General features: G+C 51.8%; 1 protein-coding gene across 17 annotated transcripts in view; it reads left to right on the top strand.

Annotated features, from left to right (window-relative positions):
- Positions 1–17,908, top strand: part of Myo18a (myosin XVIIIA) — a 100,342-nt gene that overhangs the window by 55,961 nt on the left and 26,473 nt on the right. For 10 of the 17 annotated variants that reach the window (XM_076936256.1, XM_076936253.1, XM_076936251.1 and 7 more), the window contains 14 exons: positions 574–637; positions 817–961; positions 1,310–1,330; positions 2,451–2,462; positions 3,052–3,228; positions 3,437–3,527; positions 3,767–3,959; positions 4,794–4,880; positions 7,234–7,375; positions 7,485–7,644; positions 8,878–9,064; positions 9,332–9,575; positions 11,952–12,061; positions 15,394–15,459. In XM_076936256.1, the coding sequence (XP_076792371.1) occupies positions 574–637; positions 817–961; positions 1,310–1,330; positions 2,451–2,462; positions 3,052–3,228; positions 3,437–3,527; positions 3,767–3,959; positions 4,794–4,880; positions 7,234–7,375; positions 7,485–7,644; positions 8,878–9,064; positions 9,332–9,575; positions 11,952–12,061; positions 15,394–15,459 (1,699 nt within the window). The remainder of the gene's footprint in view (positions 1–573; positions 638–816; positions 962–1,309; positions 1,331–2,450; positions 2,463–3,051; positions 3,229–3,436; positions 3,528–3,766; positions 3,960–4,793; positions 4,881–7,233; positions 7,376–7,484; positions 7,645–8,877; positions 9,065–9,331; positions 9,576–11,951; positions 12,062–15,393; positions 15,460–17,908) is intronic. The other 7 variants (XM_076936257.1, XM_076936254.1, XM_076936255.1 and 4 more) reach the window with 4 other exon arrangements.

Genomic DNA, 17,908 nt, shown 5'->3' with positions numbered 1-17,908 from the left:
TGCCATTTAGGGATTACTTGATCTGAAATCTTAGGGTCACATCATATGAAGGGGCTACAACTGGCCTCTCAGTGTTCAGTTGTCTCCAGGTCTGGGGAGGAAGCTCACCTGGATGCAGGTGACAGATAGCTTGCCTGCAGTTGCACAGTTGCAGTAAGCTGAGGTGGTCTGAAAGCCAAGCCTTCTCTAGTACCTCCAACTGGCCCTCAGCCACTTGTTGGGTAACTTCTGCCATGTTCTTCCATTTATGCCTCAGACTGGCTCCCTGCTCAAGGCCATGCAGGTGGCTCCCAGCACCCTCTTCAGCTCCTTTTACAACACAGGCACAAATGTGTCTTTCATGCAGGCCCCCTGCTCTTCTCCGGGCTTCTGACTATACCCTTTCTTCTAGGGAGGTGGATGTCCTTCTGAGGCATCCGATCCAGTTAGGAAATGTGGCAGATCTGGCTGGGTGATTGGGGTGATGGGAAGACAAAACACAGTCTGAAAGCTAAGATTAGTTGTCATCCCGAGAGGGATATGGCCTCAGCCTGGGGATCAGGCCTCAAGCTGATGCCTCGTTTGTACCCCTAGGACAGAGCTCCACCTGAACCACTTGGCAGAGAACAATGTGTTTGGAATTGTGCCATTGTCCAAGGTGAGAATCCACCTCTGGGAACTGAGTTGGTGGCTCTGGGGCTAGAAGCCTCCATTGGCAGATGGGTCCTCATGGGTGGATCTAGCCTGGCCCTGCATTCCCAGAGGGTGCAGCATATGGGGAATGCTGGAAGGGCAGCCCTCTGAGGTTCAGAGCCAGCATTGCTGTCTCCCCTCCAGCCTGAGGAGAAGCAGAAGGCTGCTCAGCAGTTCAGTAAGCTACAGACGGCCATGAAGGTGCTGGCCATCTCCCCTGAGGAACAGAAGGCCTGCTGGCTCATCCTGGCTTCCATCTACCACTTGGGGGCTGCTGGAGCTACCAAAGGTAATGGGCAGCCTGTCCTGGTACCCAGAATGCCTTGGAGGCCCCTACCCATTTGTGTTATTTGTTCTTGTCCCACATGTTATGTCTTAAGTTCAGCTGTTACCAGACAACCTTCCCCCGCCCCCACACATGGTTTGACCTGTACCCTGTCTCAGTACTCCACATCAGAGCAGGCTAGAGAGACATCTTTGTCCACAATGGCCTGAGGCTTGGCCTTAGCTATCAAGACAGAGTGAAGATCGGGCAGGTGGGTGGCAGGTGGGTGGGTGGCTCCGGTGTAGGGTTGAGGGATGGAAGGTACTCCCTCAGAGCGGCAAGTGACTCTCCTTCTCGTTCCCTTCCTGATAGAGCCCCTTGAGGAGCAAGCCGGTAACTAACCTTGGCATACCTTGGGATGTAGGGACCTGCTTGACTGTCTTGGTGCTTCCCTGGGCTTCTGGGCACTGGGCTCATTCTCACGGCATGGAGAACTGGTCTAAGGAGAAGCCCTATTTGTGGATAGAAGAACCCGAGTGCTGTGGGACTTCTTAGAGCCCCTCGCCGCCCCCCCCCCCCCGTGTCAATTTTCATTCTTATTTGCATCCAGAGCCTGGGGCTTCCTGAGGCCAGTTTCCCCATCTTTCAATCCACTGGTTTGGTAGTTGCTGCTCTCTCTCCTGCATGTCAGGGTGGTGGTCACTAGGGGGCAGCAGGTACCTGCTGATGGATGGGCTTAGCACTTGGGATCCATCCACGCTTGTGGATGGCTGGGATGCAATCTGAATCGGAAGACTGTTTTCTTCTTTGGATATTGCACTGAAGGGCCAAGATTGTAGCAACTCTTCACCCCCTTTCCCTCCTGCCTTGCAAAGGGGGATGCTGGCTGTGGACAGCACTTCTGGCTTTTGCCTCTCTGTCTTCTTGGAGACAAGTGAAGGCTGCTTAGCAGGAGTTGGGAAGCACTGGAGGCTGTGGGTGGGTGCATGCAGGAACGAGTGTCCGGTGTCTGGTCTTTATGAGACCGGCTTTGGGTTGAAGAGGTGACCTACAGACTGTTGGGCAGAAGGGTGTGAGGGGGTGTAGTCATGTCTTGAGAGAAGTGCTTGTTCTCTGAGGAGTCAGGCCCAGGTTTCCTTGACCCTTCTCAGTTGTGACTGAAGGTGGAAGGCTCTCTGAGTGTTGATTAGTGTCATTCTCTCCTCAAAGTTTCTAGTATTTCCCAGATGTGTGTGTGTGTGTGTGTGTGTGTGTGTGTGTGTGTGTGTGTGTGTATGCGTGCAGGCATACACAGCAGGACATCTGGGTCTCTGTCAGTGTGATGGCATCCACAAACACATTCCTTTGAGACTGTATCTCATAGCCAAATGTGATCGTGTTTTCTTGCCTGCTCATCTTCATAAACCCCTGCCTCCCACAGTCCCTTCCCAAGGGCCTGGCGGGCTCAGCTGATGACTGTTTGCTAACACACTGTTTTTCTTTGCATGCTGCATGCTGGTCCTTTGCCTTACAGAAGCCGCTGAAGGTAAAAACCTTGTTTCTTGTTGGCTTTCCCTAATTGCTGTGATTAGACACATGTTGGCTCAGGCGAATACGTCTGTGTGGGCTGCTCCCTTTCCCCTGCAGCTCTGTTGCCTCTCCACTGTTGAGCCATTAAGGTGTCTAAGTCTCCCTTAGGGTAGGGGAGTGCGGAAGGATCTTAAAGTACCCAGGGAAAGGACAAGTACACTTGCTTTCTTTTGCTAAACCCCACACAGGCACATGTGGCTTTAGTGCTCCTGGTGGGTGGGCCTCATCCTCTGACCCCATCCTCATCCAACTCAAGCTGGAGTAAAGGGGTTTTTGAAACTGGTTGTGCGCCCTCTACTGGCAGCCCGTGGAGTTAGTGCTTTTTTTAGGATCTGCTCTTTCCACCCTTAATGGACTCTGGAAGAGCTGGCAGTTGCTGGTGATTCTGTTCCCACGTCAAGCTCAAGTTCATGTCAAGGCTGTCTTTTGCCTCCAGAAGATGCCAACTGCCCCATCCTATGGGGTGAGGGTGCCAAAAGTCACAGCAGTCTTCAGTTGTCCTAAGAACCTAAGGTGCTAGACATATTTTTTTTCCTACCCCACAGCTGGACGAAAGCAGTTTGCCCGCCATGAATGGGCCCAGAAGGCCGCATACCTGCTGGGCTGCAGCTTGGAAGAGCTATCCTCAGCTATCTTCAAGCACCAGCTAAAAGGTGGCACCCTGCAACGGTCCACCTCCTTCCGTCAGGGCCCTGAGGAGAGCGGCCTGGGAGAGGGTACAGGTGCCTGGGGCCCCTTGGCTGAGGAGTGGGATTGGAAGGCCTTGCCTGGGACTTGTTGCCATCCTTGGGGTGGGCGGGTCTAATAGAGGGAGTAGATGCTTGTAGTGGGATAGCCTGGGACTCTGTGCTGACTAAGTGGGCAGAGAGCATTGCTGGGCAGGTCGAGTGGCCCCAAGCTAAAGCTACATCTGCTCCTCTGGTCCCCCAGGCACCAAACTGAGTGCTCTGGAGTGCTTAGAGGGCATGGCGTCCGGCCTCTACAGCGAGCTCTTCACTCTCCTCATCTCCCTGGTAAACAGGTAAGGACCAAGTGGAACCCAGAGGCTCCCCACTTCTGCTTTAGTAAATGCAAGTTTGAGGTTTATGTGGTGGTTTGGGCAGGGTTTTCCTCTACCAAGAGAGGACTGGCTATCCTTCTAAGCCAGGGGCACTGGGTACCTGGGCAGGGAAAGGGGCCGGCCACATGCCAGGACAGAGAAGTGGGGCTCATTGTGCGGTAGTGCCACATCCAGCTCTGAGCCAGGTTCTTCCCACTAAGGGCTCTCAAGTCCAGCCAGCACTCACTCTGTTCCATGATGATCGTGGATACGCCCGGCTTCCAGAACCCTGAATGGGGCGGCTCAGCCCGAGGAGCCTCCTTCGAGGAGCTGTGCCACAACTACGCCCAGGACAGGCTGCAGAGGCTCTTCCATGAGCGCACTTTCCTCCAGGAGTTGGAGAGATACAAGGAGGTAGGTAGTCGCCACCTGAGCGGGGCCTCTGTACATGTGCGTCAGTGACTCCCAGTTCTCCATCCCCCTCATTCGTGCTGTCCCTGTTTTATGGATGGAGAATCATCCTGGCCTTTAGCTGTGCCCTTCCTTTGTGAATAGTCTGTGCTTTAGGAAGCTGAAGGCATATTCAGAATCCCAGGGAGGTCTTCTTGGGGTCTCTTTTATGGCCCACTTTTTAGTCTGTGAATCGCCACAATGCAGTTTCTGCCTCACAGTGGGCCTGGGAGCCTCTTCTCCCAGACCCCTGTCCCAGATCTCCTAGACTCTAAGACTTGGGTGGTGGCTAGCTATTGAAACCCTCTGAAGAGCAATATGGGATGGGGGTGGGATCTGAGATTTCCTCCTCCTGTGGAAAATAATATTTCTTAGATAAGAAAAGACCCCAGAGGGAGGGGTGTGACTTTGTCTGCATGGGTTCTAAGATGACTGGCTGAAATGAAGAGAGGCTTATTCTGCAGTGCCTAATCAACTGGTGTACATAACAGCCAAGTATGACTACAGTTTAGTATGGAGAGAGATTATGAGAATCTTAGCTGGCAAAAACCACTGAGTAGTACTACCTTGGGAGGTAGTGAGCAGTTTGTCCTTTGGGATAGTTTAGGGGCGCTCCTGCATGCAGATGCATTTGCTGACCCTAAAGGGCCTACACGGCCCGCTCCTGTGGCTGCACAGCCCGCTCCTGTGGCTGCACGGCCCGCTCCTGTGGCTGCACAGCCCGCTCCTGTGGCTGCACGGCCCGCTCCTGTAGGCTTTGTGGTCCCTTGTACATTACCGTTGTACCTTCTTTCCTAGGACAACATCGAACTGGCGTTTGATGACTTGGAGCCAGTCACAGATGACTCCGTGGCTGCTGTGGACCAGGCTTCCCACCAGTCCCTGGTAGGGATGTTAGGGTAGCATAGGCTAGCCTCGACTCTTTCCACTCACTTGCCTGTGGTAGAGCCTTCCCAGCTGAGCTGCTACCAGGGCTGCCACTGTGTCCTGAGGAAGGATCACACCACACAGTGTGCACCGCACAGCTACAGGTTCTCAGCCTGCCCGTGAGGGTAGCACACATATTCCAGAGTCCCAGCCAAACAGACCCTGTCGTAAGCTCGGCTGAGCCTTCGGTGTACTTGCCACCGAAGCACTGGTGTCCGCTGCTGTGGGTTGGGGGTGTGGGGTGAGGACCCAAATCCAGAGGCTATAATCCTTCGCTCCATTGTCACAAGAGGAAGACAGTGCAGTCTCTCAGGGCCTGTGAGAGGAGGCAGCACCACCCTCAAACAGAGAAACAGTGTAGGGACAAAGATGAGTATGTGAGTCCTCACTGCACAGCATTGGGGACAACCTGTCACCTTTTATCTTGGGCATCTTTTCGCCTGAGGCTGTGGCTGGCCTAATGAGAACTTGGCGTTTGGTAATTGTCTTCAAGTCCAGGATTTACAGCCTGTACATTTTTTGGAGAGTGATATTTTTGCTGGGCCGCAGAGCTCTTGGTCTGCTTTGGCTCTCCCTGTTTGCCTACAGCGGGCCCTGCTGGGCTAGCCCAGGCATGGGGACAAATGCTTGTAGTGCCAGGCAATTCTCCAGGGAAGATGGAGTTTCCAGTTCCTAATTCCTGGGCTCCTGTGGTGGCCTCCCTGGAGAGCCTTTGGCATCTTCAGATGTGAAGAAGTTGTCCTGACGACTCCTGAGCAGCAGGGGGCAGACGTGTGTTAGGCTGTAAATCAGGCATCCTCTCAGGTCTCTGCTGTTTGATGGTTCTGGGGAGGGGTCTCACTCCTTCCTGCTATTCATCTCCAGATACTAGAATAACATCACCACCCACTGGTCTTTGGCCTTCTGGGAATCATACTCACTCCCTTCTATGAGGAAAAGATATAGGCATTAGATCAAAGAGATCAATTTTCTTATTTTTCTTATCTGCGGGGCCCAAAAGCCAAGCAAGAATGGGGTGTGGGCAGTTCTTCCTGCCTAAGGAAGACAAGGGAGATACCTAGAGACACAGGAAGGGCACCTTCAGGCCAGATGTGGCCATAGGCCTGGGTTACTTGGTCTCCATGGGGTATTAGAAGAATTCTAGCCTTTCTTGAAAAAAAAAAAAAACCCAGAGGCTTAGAGGCTAGGCAAGTAGCTCATTTGGCAAAGCTCTCGCTGTGTGAGCGTGAAAATTGGATTTCACCCAGGAGACAGAGGCAGGAGATCCCTAGAGAAGCTGGCTAGCTAGACTAGCCAAGTTGGCAAGTTCAAGCAAGAAACCCTGTCTCAATATATAAGGTAGAGGCAAGATGAAGAAGAAAGATACCTGTCATTAACCTCTCCTCCACATGCATGTGCACACATGTACACACATGAGGGAGGGGGACAGGGAGAGAGAATGAGAGAGAGAAAGAGGGAGAGAAAGGGAAAGAGGATGAGAGGGAGAGGGAGAGAGAGGGAAGGAGAAAGAGAGAGAGAGAGTGAGATTATTTGCCGACACCCACTACTTGCAGGCTCTTCCAGGTCAGTAGTCTGCTTGAATGGCCATCATTCCCTTCCGATAGGGACACATCCTGCTTTTAGCCACTCTGCTTCTTCGGGCTACTACCTCTAAAGAGTCACCTGCCTCAGGGGTTTAGTCCTTGTGTTTGTGGCCAGCAGTGATCTGGGCACTCTCTGGATTCTCCCCGCGGGGACCAGTGTTAGCCCGACAGCCATCATTTGTAAAGAGCCTTCTTTGAAGCCGGTGTGGTGGCACATGCCTTTAATCCCAACACTCTGGAGGCACAGTCACATCGATCTCTGTGAGTTTGAAGCCGCCCTGGCCCACAAAGTTAGACCCTATTTCAAAATAAATAAGCAGAGAAAGGCCTTCTTTGAGCGTTGGCTGTGCGCAGACTTACAGACTTCATCGCAGTGAATCCCCCAGGGAGTGAGGGCAGTATGGGAGCTGACCTCGCTCCCATGCCCTCTGAGGGGATAAAGATTGAGGAGAAGCTCTAAGTATGGGTGCACATCAGAAGAAGCTTCAGTCTTGGGTACCTTTGGACCCCAAGTCCCAACAGTCTTGTGGTGAATTCTTAGCATTCTTTCTCAGCTCTTTTCCCATCTATGCCCATCTCATCCACAAGGTGGCAGCGGTGAGCAACCAGCGCCACACCGTTCAAATTCAAGCACGTGTGACTATAGCTGTTAACTGTGTGGTTGGGAGGGGACGGATACTTTCGCACCGCTCCACGCAGCAAAGCTGGATCTTTCTCCTTGAGCATAGGTTCGCTCGCTGGCCCATGCCGACGAGGCAAGAGGACTACTCTGGCTCCTGGAAGAGGAGGCACTGGTGCCAGGTGCAACGGAGGATGCCCTCCTCGATCGTCTTTTCTCCTATTATGGCCCCCAGGAAGGTGACAAAAAAGGTAGGTGGTGCCTGGAGGACAGCCCTTCTGCTTTGGAAAAGCCGGGTGGACTCTCTACCTATGTCTGTCTGGATCCTGACAGTCAGAACTTTGCTTCACGCACCCTCAGGCCAGAGCCCTCTTCTGCGCAGTAGCAAACCACGGCACTTTCTCCTGGGCCACAGCCATGGTACCAACTGGGTGGAGTACAACGTGGCTGGCTGGCTGAACTACACCAAGCAGAACCCAGCCACCCAGAATGCACCCCGGCTTCTGCAGGACTCCCAGAAGTAAGGCCATCTCATATCCCGACCCTGGGCTGCCTTCCTCTGGTGATACGTCACCGACCCATCACTAGCAAGGCAGATAAGCTTCTGATCCCTGAAACAACAGTCAAGGCCACAGGGCTTCCTTCAGGACACAGGAATAGCCTACAGAAATAGAGATGGGGACCTATAGTTTTCAGTGTGGACGGGTCTCTCACTCTTCAGAGAAAGCAGAAACAACACAGTCAGCAAACTTGGTGACACACACCTAGAACCTCAAGACTCAGAAATTAGTAGTAGGGGTGTCAGAAGTTCAAGATCAGTCATCCTTGGCTACATTTTTAGATTTTATTTTTTTTTAATTATGTATGCGGGGAGGGGGATGGGTACACGAGTGCAGTGCCCATAGAGGCCAGAAGAGGGCATCAGATCCCCAGGAGTGAGAGTTACAGATATGTAAGCCACACTAGAGCAGTCAGCACTTGGAGCTGGTAAGCCATCTTTTCAGACCTCTCAACAAAATTCAGAAACAAAAAAAAAAAAATATTTTAAAACCCAGAAATCAATGGGTGGTGGTGGAACATTCCTTTAACCTCAGCACTCGGGAGGCAGAGGCAGCTGGATCTCTGAGTTTGAGGCCAGCCTTGTCCACAGAGTGAGTTCCAAGACAGCTAAGGCTGCACAGAGAAACCCTGTTTTGAAAAACAAAATCAAACAAACAACAAAACAACAAACAAACAAACAAACAAACAAACAACGGCATTTAAAACCCAGAAGTCACATAAGCCCTGCCATTCATTCATTTATATCGTAGATTGTTAACTCCTCCCTCTGTAGACAGGGACTTGTAGGTGCCAGGCAGTTAGCAGTGAAAACAACATCCGTGCCCTACACAAGAGAGGTAATGGACAAGAGGATGTATGGAGACTGATTATATGGCGTGCTGAGCTGTACATCAGAAACATCTCCCCTCACCAGTGAGGAAGGAGTGGATTCTTCTGCTGCCCACTCTCCTGCATGGCCTCTGTCTATCTTGGGTTTTCTCTTCTTCTGGTTTTGCTGTAGGATATGGGACATACTGCCCCAGTAAAGATGGTCCAAGCCTCTGGCCACAGCCGTATTGGTGTGTGTGTGTGTGTGTGTGTGTGTGTGTGTGTGTGTGTGTGTAGGGGAGTTCCTAAGGAGCTGAGGTGAGGGGAACGGTAGCCTCTATTGCCCCCCACATTGTAACTCCTTTTCTGGGTTTGCCTCCTGCAGAAAGATCATCAGCAACCTGTTTCTGGGCCGGGCAGGCAGTGCCACAGTGCTCTCAGGCTCAATTGCAGGCCTGGAAGGTGGTTCCCAGCTGGCCTTGCGCCGAGCAACTAGCATGAGGAAAACCTTTACCACAGGCATGGCAGCTGTCAAGAAGAAGTCACTGTGCATACAGATTAAGCTGCAAGTGGTAAGTGTCCAGCAAGGTCCGGGTCCCTTACTTCTGGCAATTTGGGCAGTCAACATACCCATGGTATCAGTGCCCACTCAGATCCACCTGCTTTGATCACTGCTAATGGGGTTGCTATGACTGGCTATGACTGGTCAGCCAGGCCTGAGGAGGGCAGAGATGTCTGCGCTTAACAATGTCCTAGCAGGTGGCAGACCAGCTGCTCTCCCATGAGGAGTGGAGGTACCAGATGACAGAGCATTGAAGGTGGTCCCTTCCCCTTGACAGGATGCTCTCATTGATACCATCAAGAGGTCCAAGATGCACTTCGTGCACTGCTTCCTTCCTGTGGCCGAGGGCTGGCCTGGGGAGCCCCGATCTGCTTCTTCCCGCCGAGTTAGCAGCAGCAGCGAGCTGGACCTGCCCCCAGGAGACCCCTGTGAGGCTGGGCTGCTACAGCTGGATGTGTCCCTGCTCCGTGCCCAGCTTCGGGGATCCCGCCTGCTTGATGCAATGCGCATGTACCGCCAAGGTGAGACATCTTCCCTCACAACCAAGCCCTGGAGCTCTTTCCCAGAGCTAGCCCCATCCTGCCCTGCTGCTGTCCACTCTAGGGGCTGGCTTGAGGTTTCCTTCCTTCTGAAGGTTCTTCTTACTATTCCCAGCCCAACCTGTGGCTTTATTACTTTCTACTGTGGGACTCCTCTCCCTTGCTCATCCTAGTCCTACACACACACACACACACACACACACACACACACACACACACACACAGAGGCATGCATGCACGCACACACAATCATTTGCTCTTTCGGCTCCTCTTGCCTACCATCCCCAGTGTGGGCAGGAGGTCAGCTCTGCTGGTAGCAGCAGATAAGAAGACTCAGTGGCCTTTCAGCTCCACCTGCCCAAGGGGAAACAGGTGCTAAATCTCTTGGAAGTACTTAAAATTCCCAAGAAAGGTCAAAAAGACCCTTTTAATGGACCCAGCTCAGGGGAGGGGGGTGGTACAAGGACGGCAGTAGTAGCAGTTGCCATCCGTACAGTATTTATGGCTCGCCAGGTGCTCTGCCCAGCTCTTCCACGCAGTAATTCACAGCAGCCCCATGAAGCAGTAACTGCTATCATCCCTAAGTAAAGAGACAAGGCTCAGAGAGGCTCAGGAGCGTGCCCAGGGTCACCCCATGGCAGAGCTGGATTCCAGCCAGGCAGATTCGCTTGTCTGGCCTCTCTCAGAGAAATTAGGAATTGCCAGGTTTCTGCTCTTTGTTCCCTCCCCATCACCTAGAAGCTCAGGCCGGCCCCATCCACTCACAGACAGGTCCCTCCCGGTGTCCCACAAGCATCCTCACTTTTCCTCAGCAGTGAAAGCCAGGAAACAGGCTCCCTACCCTGTTCTAAATAAACCATCGATCTGTCCCCACGTCTTGATATGGAGTTGGTGTTTATTATTTCAAAACCAGATTGTTACCGCTCTGAACCAAAATCAATGTGCTTTACTCAAACAAGCAGATCGATGAGGCCAACAGTAGCGGCCTCCCCCTCCCCCGGCCCCTAGCCACCATCGATAGCACTGATGATTAATTAAGATGCCAGGCGTCCAGACCTGCTATCCTGGCCCATCAATTTAATTGCAATTCAGATACAATCAATAGCTCACTTTGTCTCGGCCCCTCGGCGGCCCCCGCCTCCTGTTTCAATTATCAGGCACATGCATCAGCCTCATGTCCCAGTTGGAGGGTTTCCCAGAGCTGGCTGGCCAGAGCAAGCCCCCAGCTGGCTGTCAGCAGCCCAGGTGTGAACTCCACTTCTGGTCTGCCGCCAGCAGCAGCAGCCTTGGTGACCTTGGGCAACCCAGTGGCTCCAATCTCAGGCCTCAGTTTCCATGACTGAAAGCTGAAGCAGATCCACTTGGGAATCCCTTTCTGGTTTGAAACTCTGGAGTTTTGGCCCTCTGCTGTGGGCCCTGGTGAAGTCAGTATAATTGGAGTCTACTTCTGCTAGCCTCTCTCCTGACCTCGTTCTGAGCCAGGAGCCATCTTATCCTTCACTTGACCTCAAACCCAGACACTTAAGGGGAAGAGAATTTCAGGGTTATTTTTGTTGTTTATTTTTGTCATTTAGCTTTAAACTCAAGGTCAGAGTGGGGCAGGGAGGGAGCCCTTCCATAATCCTGCTTCAGGAGACAAGAGACAGGGATGTCCCATTTCACTGAGAGTTTACACGCTAAGCCATGCTTACTTCATATTTTCTGGCTTGGTCTCTGTGACTGCCATGTGGAATAAGGTCCAGGGCCCTGTTTAAAGGTGAAGATGGGCCTGGAGTGAGACTTCAGCTCATGATAGAGAAGGAGCCCCCACTCAGGAAGCCCTCCAAGTGAAGATCACGGAGGACAGCTAGCTGATTTGGGGATGGCTGGGAGGCCTGAGTGACCTCTCTAGGATACTGTCTACCCTTTCAAGTTCAGGACTCTTTGATAATACAGAGACTGAAGGAAGCTTTGAAGCCCTGCAGCCTTAATAAGGAAAAACAGTAGGACATCAGATGGTAGTTGAAAAATGTGGGGGCTGGCCTGGGGATCCACACCCAGCTACCTACAACCATGTGACTTTGACACACACACACAGAGAGAGAGAGAGAGAGAGAGAGAGAGAGAGAGAATGTGTGTGTGTGTGTGTGTGTGCGCGCGCGCGCGCGCACGCGCATTTACAGTGTTGGGAATGAAACCTGGAGCTACAGCCATGCTCTACCCTGAGCTGAAGCCTTCATATCCTGTTGTAGATCTGAGGGTCTGTCCTTTCTGGGCCTTTCCTGTCCACAACCACCACTATCCCACCCCCTTCACCTCCCCACCCTGCCAGCCCAATCAAGCTAGGTATTGATGATCTGGTTCTGGTTCTCTCTCCAGGTTACCCAGACCACATGGTGTTTTCTGAATTCCGCCGGCGCTTTGATGTCCTGGCCCCACACCTGACCAAGAAACATGGACGTAACTACATTGTGGTGGATGAGAAGCGGGTAGGTTTGCATCTCCAGGATCTTTGCAGTCCCCCTCACTCGTGCAGAGCCCATCTTTCCTAGACATTGCAGGCTGGTTCTTTGCTCAAGATTACCGAGTTCCAGCCAACCATGGCTAGGACAGACACAACAGGATGGCTGCAGGAATTGGAGAGAAGCCATTGTTGTTGAAGGCCAAAGACTTGGGTGTCTGTGTCTTAGGAAGCTAGACAGTCAGACTGAGTAAACATGCCAGAGCCTCCCAACTAGATGAGTAGGGTTTGTGTTTTGAGTATCCCACTGATGGCACCTGGGTCCCTTGGCCTCGGCTTTCATTTTCCTAGGAGGAGGCTGAGATGGCAAGTCTACTTTGGTGCCAGGAGCATATGGGTCTGTGAGCCTCTTACAATCAAGAACAATAAATTCACCCTGAAAGAAGGGGTGTCTTTACCACTTTACCCTGCCCCCTTGTCCTCCAGAGGCAACTTCTCAGGCAGCCAATAGGCTCCTTCCTTGTATACCAGCCTCATGCTTCCGACTTGGCTCTGAAAGCACCTCAGTCCTCAGGAGGCTTCCCGAAGGGAGGGCACAAAGCCTGGGGAAGGAGAGCCCATGGCATTGCCTAGGCTGTCCCTTCACATTCCACCCATGCCCTGACTCACAGACATACACTCTTGAAAGCCTCAAAGATGTGTGCAGTCTTGGGTCTGTCAGTGTTCCTCACCTCCTCACACAGGCCCTGACTTCATCCTAGCTCCTCTCTTAGCTACAGACTGTACCTGTCTCCCTGGAAATGCTGTCCTTCCCAGACTGCCCTTTCTACATGAACTTCTCCAATCATGGCATCCAACTTGTAGGTGTCCCCTGCTCAAGACATCTGCTGTTGGACTCAGCAAGACCTTTCCAGTCTAGACCAAATCTATTCTCTGTTCCATGACTATTTTTAAAAGTTTACTAGCCAGGCAGTGGTGGTGCATGCCTTTAATCCCAGCAGTCGGAGGCAGAGGCAGGTGGATCTCTGAATTAGGGCCAGCCTGGTCTACTTAGTGAGTTCCAGGATAGCTAGGGCTGCACAGAGAAACCCTGTTTCAAAAAAAAAAGGGGGGGGGTGGAGAAGAAGAAAAAGAGACATTATTTCTGCTCAGCCTCGACACCGAGCCTAGCCCACCCATCACTTAGCCTCTACCTTGCTCGGCTCTCCTGAGCTCCCATAGCTCTCTCTCAGCCCTGCTCTGAAGGGCCAGCCCTCGGGTGGCTGTGCCCTTCGTGTTAGACTCCCAAGGGCCAGGGAAAGAAATCGTGCAACTCTGTAGACTTAAATCCCTACAGGCTTGTGATCTTCAACTTTAGTGGGCCCTTGGCACAGCCTAGTGAGACTTCGGTGCCCTTCCTTATATGGCTTTAGCACCAAGCTCCATGCCTGCTCTACCGTTCGCCTTTCTCCCCACATCTTCCCCTACCTTGCCTTCCCACATCATCTTCCCAGCAGACCACCTTGACTCTGACATCAAGGGTCCAGCTTCTACATCTTTATGCTTCTCTTCATCTTCCTCCTCCTTCCTGTCCCCTGTCCTGCTTTGGTGGAGACAGGGTGGAGGTGGGACTTTTTTTTTTGTGCAGTTCTTTCCTCTGCAGCTTAGAATCCATTCCATCAGGGATGACCATTTCTGTCTTGATCGTCAACCTCTCTTGGCTCTTTTGTCTATGAGAATAGTTCCAGAGATATCAGCCACAGACGTAGCAGCCTCACCCTGAAAGGCCTTGTGTTCAGCTCCTGAGCTGACTCTCTCAGCTCTCTAGCCTGAGGCCATCAAGTCTTCTCTCCTGAGCTCCTGCTCTGCTGCCTCATCGGCCTGTTCTCCTCTCTGGTGTCCTGGGGATGCTCTCCCCATTACGTCCATGTTGCTAGAGCCACTGGACACTTTTCTATTCTCCGTTCCTTGAATTAAAAACAAAACATTCATTTATTTTTATGTGCTTTAAGTGTTTTGCCTACATGTATGTAGTGTACTACTTGCATGCTTCTGCCCATGGAGGCCAGAAGAGGGCATCTGATCCCCTGGTACTGGAGTTACAGATGATTATGGGCCACCATGTGGGTGCTGGGAATGGAACCCAGGTTCTCTGGAAAAGTAACCAGTGCTCTTAGCCGCTGAGCCACCTCTTCAGTCCCTTTTCTTTCTTTCTTTCTTTCTTTCTTTCTTTCTTTCTTTTTTTTTTTTTAAAGATTTATTTATTGTGTATATAACATTCTGCCTACATGTATACCTGCAGGCCAGAATAGGACACCAGATCTCATTATAGTCGGCTGTGAGCCACCATGTGGTTGCTGGGAATTGAACTCAGGACCTCTGAAGAGCAGTCAGTGCTCTTAACCATAGACCAGGCTACCCTAGAACTCAGAGCTTCATCTGCCTCCAGCTCCCAAGTGCTTGAAGTAAAAGTGCAGGGCACCTGCCTGGCTGTTCCTTGGGTTCCTGACTTTACTGGCAGCTCTGTCATTTTGAGACGTTTCCTGCTCACCTTCTCCACCCCGTGCCTAGCTCACCAGTTCACGTTCTCCCCCTGGAGACTTCTGCTAACACTCAGCACTTCAACAAAGCCCTCATCCCCCAGTACACCATCTTGGCTCTACTGTTAATCCCGCCCCCTCTTCCTGGACAGCGCCGTCATCCACGCCCATCACTTCTCTTACCACATATGTCTCTGATCAGTCGCTGCCAGACCTCTCTCCTGCACTCCAGGCCCACACTATCTCACTGCTCTTATGCAAGATTGAGCACCCTCAGACCTCTCTTTCTCTTGCCTCTCAAACCTGTTCTTCTTCATACATCCCATGCCTTGGTGAGTGACCTCTTCAACTCAGACTCTGTCCCTTCCTGAGAGAACTGAGTGAGTTCCCAGGCATGGCTGCTGACTTCTCTTGTGGCACTTAAATCCCCGCCCCTCACTCTTGCAACATATACTCTCTCATCTTGTGACCCCGGCATTTGCTTAGTTGGCAGCACTGCCCAGATGCCCTTTTCTATGCAGCAGTTAAATTCTGCACTGCTCTGGGGCCCTTCAGTCACCATTCTGGACTGGCTTCCATGCCTTTTATTTTGATGTACTTTCCTTGTCTTGCCTCCCATTCGCCTGCTCTCCAGCAACACAGTTTGTTCCTCTTCCAGTCACCTCTGGTCTCCAGAGTGGACATAGTAAGTAGTAGCACCATGGAAACCTACCTGAGGGGCTTGTGAAAGAAATGATGGCTTTCTAGGAAGGACCTGGGCGGGGTGCATAATGGATGGGGGTGCTATGTAAATGGAGATGGTAGAGCCTGTCCAGACCTCATGACAACCTTCTCTCCTCAGGCTGTGGAGGAGCTGCTGGAGTCTCTGGACCTGGAAAAGAGCAGCTGCTGCATGGGCCTGAGTCGGGTAAGTCGCCCACATGTGGGCAGCCAGGTGTTTGCTCCCTGGTGGCCCTAGGCAGATGGCTGGGCCTCCATTCCATTCTGCTGCTTTGTCAGACCTTGAAATCTCCCTGTGTCCCTTCTGAGTCTTGCTCCCCAGCTCCTCATTGGCCACTCAGGAACTACCTTTTCTTCAGCCAGAAGCCAGGGTGTAGATATTCCAGTTTCAGCAAACCACTTTCTTGCCAAGATAGCTGATTCAGGACTGTGAAACCTCTGTTGGACATGGCTCTGAGCTTGGCCCGAGGCCCATTTGGGGAGTGGGAAGCAGAAGGGCTGGATTTGAAGGGAGGGGACTGGGAAGGCCAGAGGCAGTAAGAAGACTGTTCCAGAATGTTTCCAGGGTCTATAAGAGCAAGCAAGGACACGGTGAGCTGGGCCACTACCTGCCCACAGGCCACATTCCTCATCTAAATGGAATGTGTAGTATAAAAAGCAGGCTCTCCTGACCTTGGGCTCACACGAAGGCCAGCTGAGCAATCCCCCTACAGCAGAGAGCCCTGCCCACCTCTCCCCTGGCTGGAAAGCTCAGATAGGAAGCATTCTTGAATGTGCTCTGGGGACTGGCGAGGAGCAAGGGCAGGGGCAGCAGAGAGAGAGTCACTGATACAGTGTTCTTCTGTCAGCAGAGAGGAAAGGCTCCCTGGTCACAGGGCCTCTTACAGTGTGAGGTGGAGGGAAAGGCACACATGTTCCTTGTTGTCTGTCCTCTGTCAGTGTTTCCTGACTCACTGTGTCTTCTCATCTCAGTGCCTGGTGTCCTTGGCTCTCTCTTCTCCGTTGAGTCTTCTAAGTCCTTTCTGCCCTGTTTGTTGCTTTCTGCTCCTGTTTTTCCTTTCTCTCCATATTCTGTGTTTGTTTGGTGTTATTTATCTGCTCTGGTCTCTGCTTTGTCTATGACATCTGGCTCCCTTCCTTTCTCTCTGCTCATCCTCCACTACATACATACACAGATACACACACAGGGTGGGGGGAGAGAGATGCACAGAGACACATACACACACATTCACACACCACACAAACACACTCATATACACACATTGACACACACAGAGAGACAGATATACACAAACTCATACACATAGACACAAACACAGATACACAGACACACACAGACAGACAGACAGACACACACACACACACACACACACACACACCCCAGAGACTGCCAGCTGGGCTTCCTGCAGTCAAAAATCATTCCTTCAGCTATGCAGCACCTCTCAGATTAGCTCACACCCAGGTTTTTCTGTGAGCTCCTACCCCTCTAGCCGGCTGGACCACTGCAGGCTGGTACTGGGAGTGGCACTCCTCCAAGCCAGTTCCCAGTTTCCCAGACACATCTCAGGCAGGAACAGGCCTGCACAGGTTGCTCTTCTTCTGGCTACATCTTAGATCTTCAGCTGTCCTGAGTCCTTCTGGGTACCAAGCTGAGGCAGGTGAGCCACAGGGGCCTACTGGTACTCAAGGGAAAAGGGGGCTAGGCCAGGTGTTTGCTTTGAGACAAGAAGCTTTAGCTTTGCAGGCTGCACCTAGCACTGGCTGGTGATCAAGGACTGAGTGTCTGTCATAATGCTTCAGTGGGGTGGCTTCATTAGAGGCCACTGGTCCCTGAGAGGTCAGGCTAAGACTTTGGGAGTCTAAGAGCCTCCTAATACTGTAAAATCTGCATTAAACGGTACTCAAGGAAGGAGATGCCAAGAGTCTCTCCCTAACTTTTTTTCTCTGTGTGTAAATGTGCATTCATGCGTATGTGCTTGTAGTGGGTGCTATTGAATAGAGGTCAGGGGTTGAATCTGGTGTCTTTCTCCCTGGTTCTCCACCTTATTTATTATTATTATCTTTGTTACATGTATTTATTTAGAGAGAGTTGGAGGATGGGCATCCTTGAGTTAGAGGGCAGCTTGTAGAAGTGCATTCTTCTTTCTACCATATGAGCACTGTGGATCTAGCTCAGGTGCTCGGGTTTGGTGGCCGATGACAATTCACTGAGTCACCTCCTCAGCCCTGTCAGTCTTGAGTTTTTTGAAACAAGGTCTCTTACTGAGTTGGGAATTCAGTGACTAACTAGACAGAACAGCCAGCATACTCCAGGACCGTCCTCTCTCTGTGCCCTACCCAGTCCCCAGGACTAGGGTTACACACAAATGTTACCATACCTGACTTTTATTTGGGTTCTGGGTGCCTAAACTCAGGTCATTTTGCTTCTATAACAGGCATTTTACAGGGTGAGCCATCTCCTTAACTCCCCTCAAAAAGGACCCTTAACTCCACAGCCTTTGAAGAGATTTAAGGCTGGCATCTGTAGTCTTTAGAGAATTATTTCTCAGTGTGTTTCTGAGCCATTCTGGCTCTCTGTGTCCACACTCCTTTTCCCTGTGTGCTACCCAACCATATTTGCTTGACTAGGAGCAAAC

The sequence above is a fragment of the Arvicanthis niloticus genome, chromosome 6 (assembly GCF_011762505.2).
Source record: "Arvicanthis niloticus isolate mArvNil1 chromosome 6, mArvNil1.pat.X, whole genome shotgun sequence".
Taxonomy (NCBI): Eukaryota; Metazoa; Chordata; class Mammalia; order Rodentia; family Muridae; genus Arvicanthis; species Arvicanthis niloticus.
This window is presented reverse-complemented; position numbering and strand designations above follow the sequence as displayed.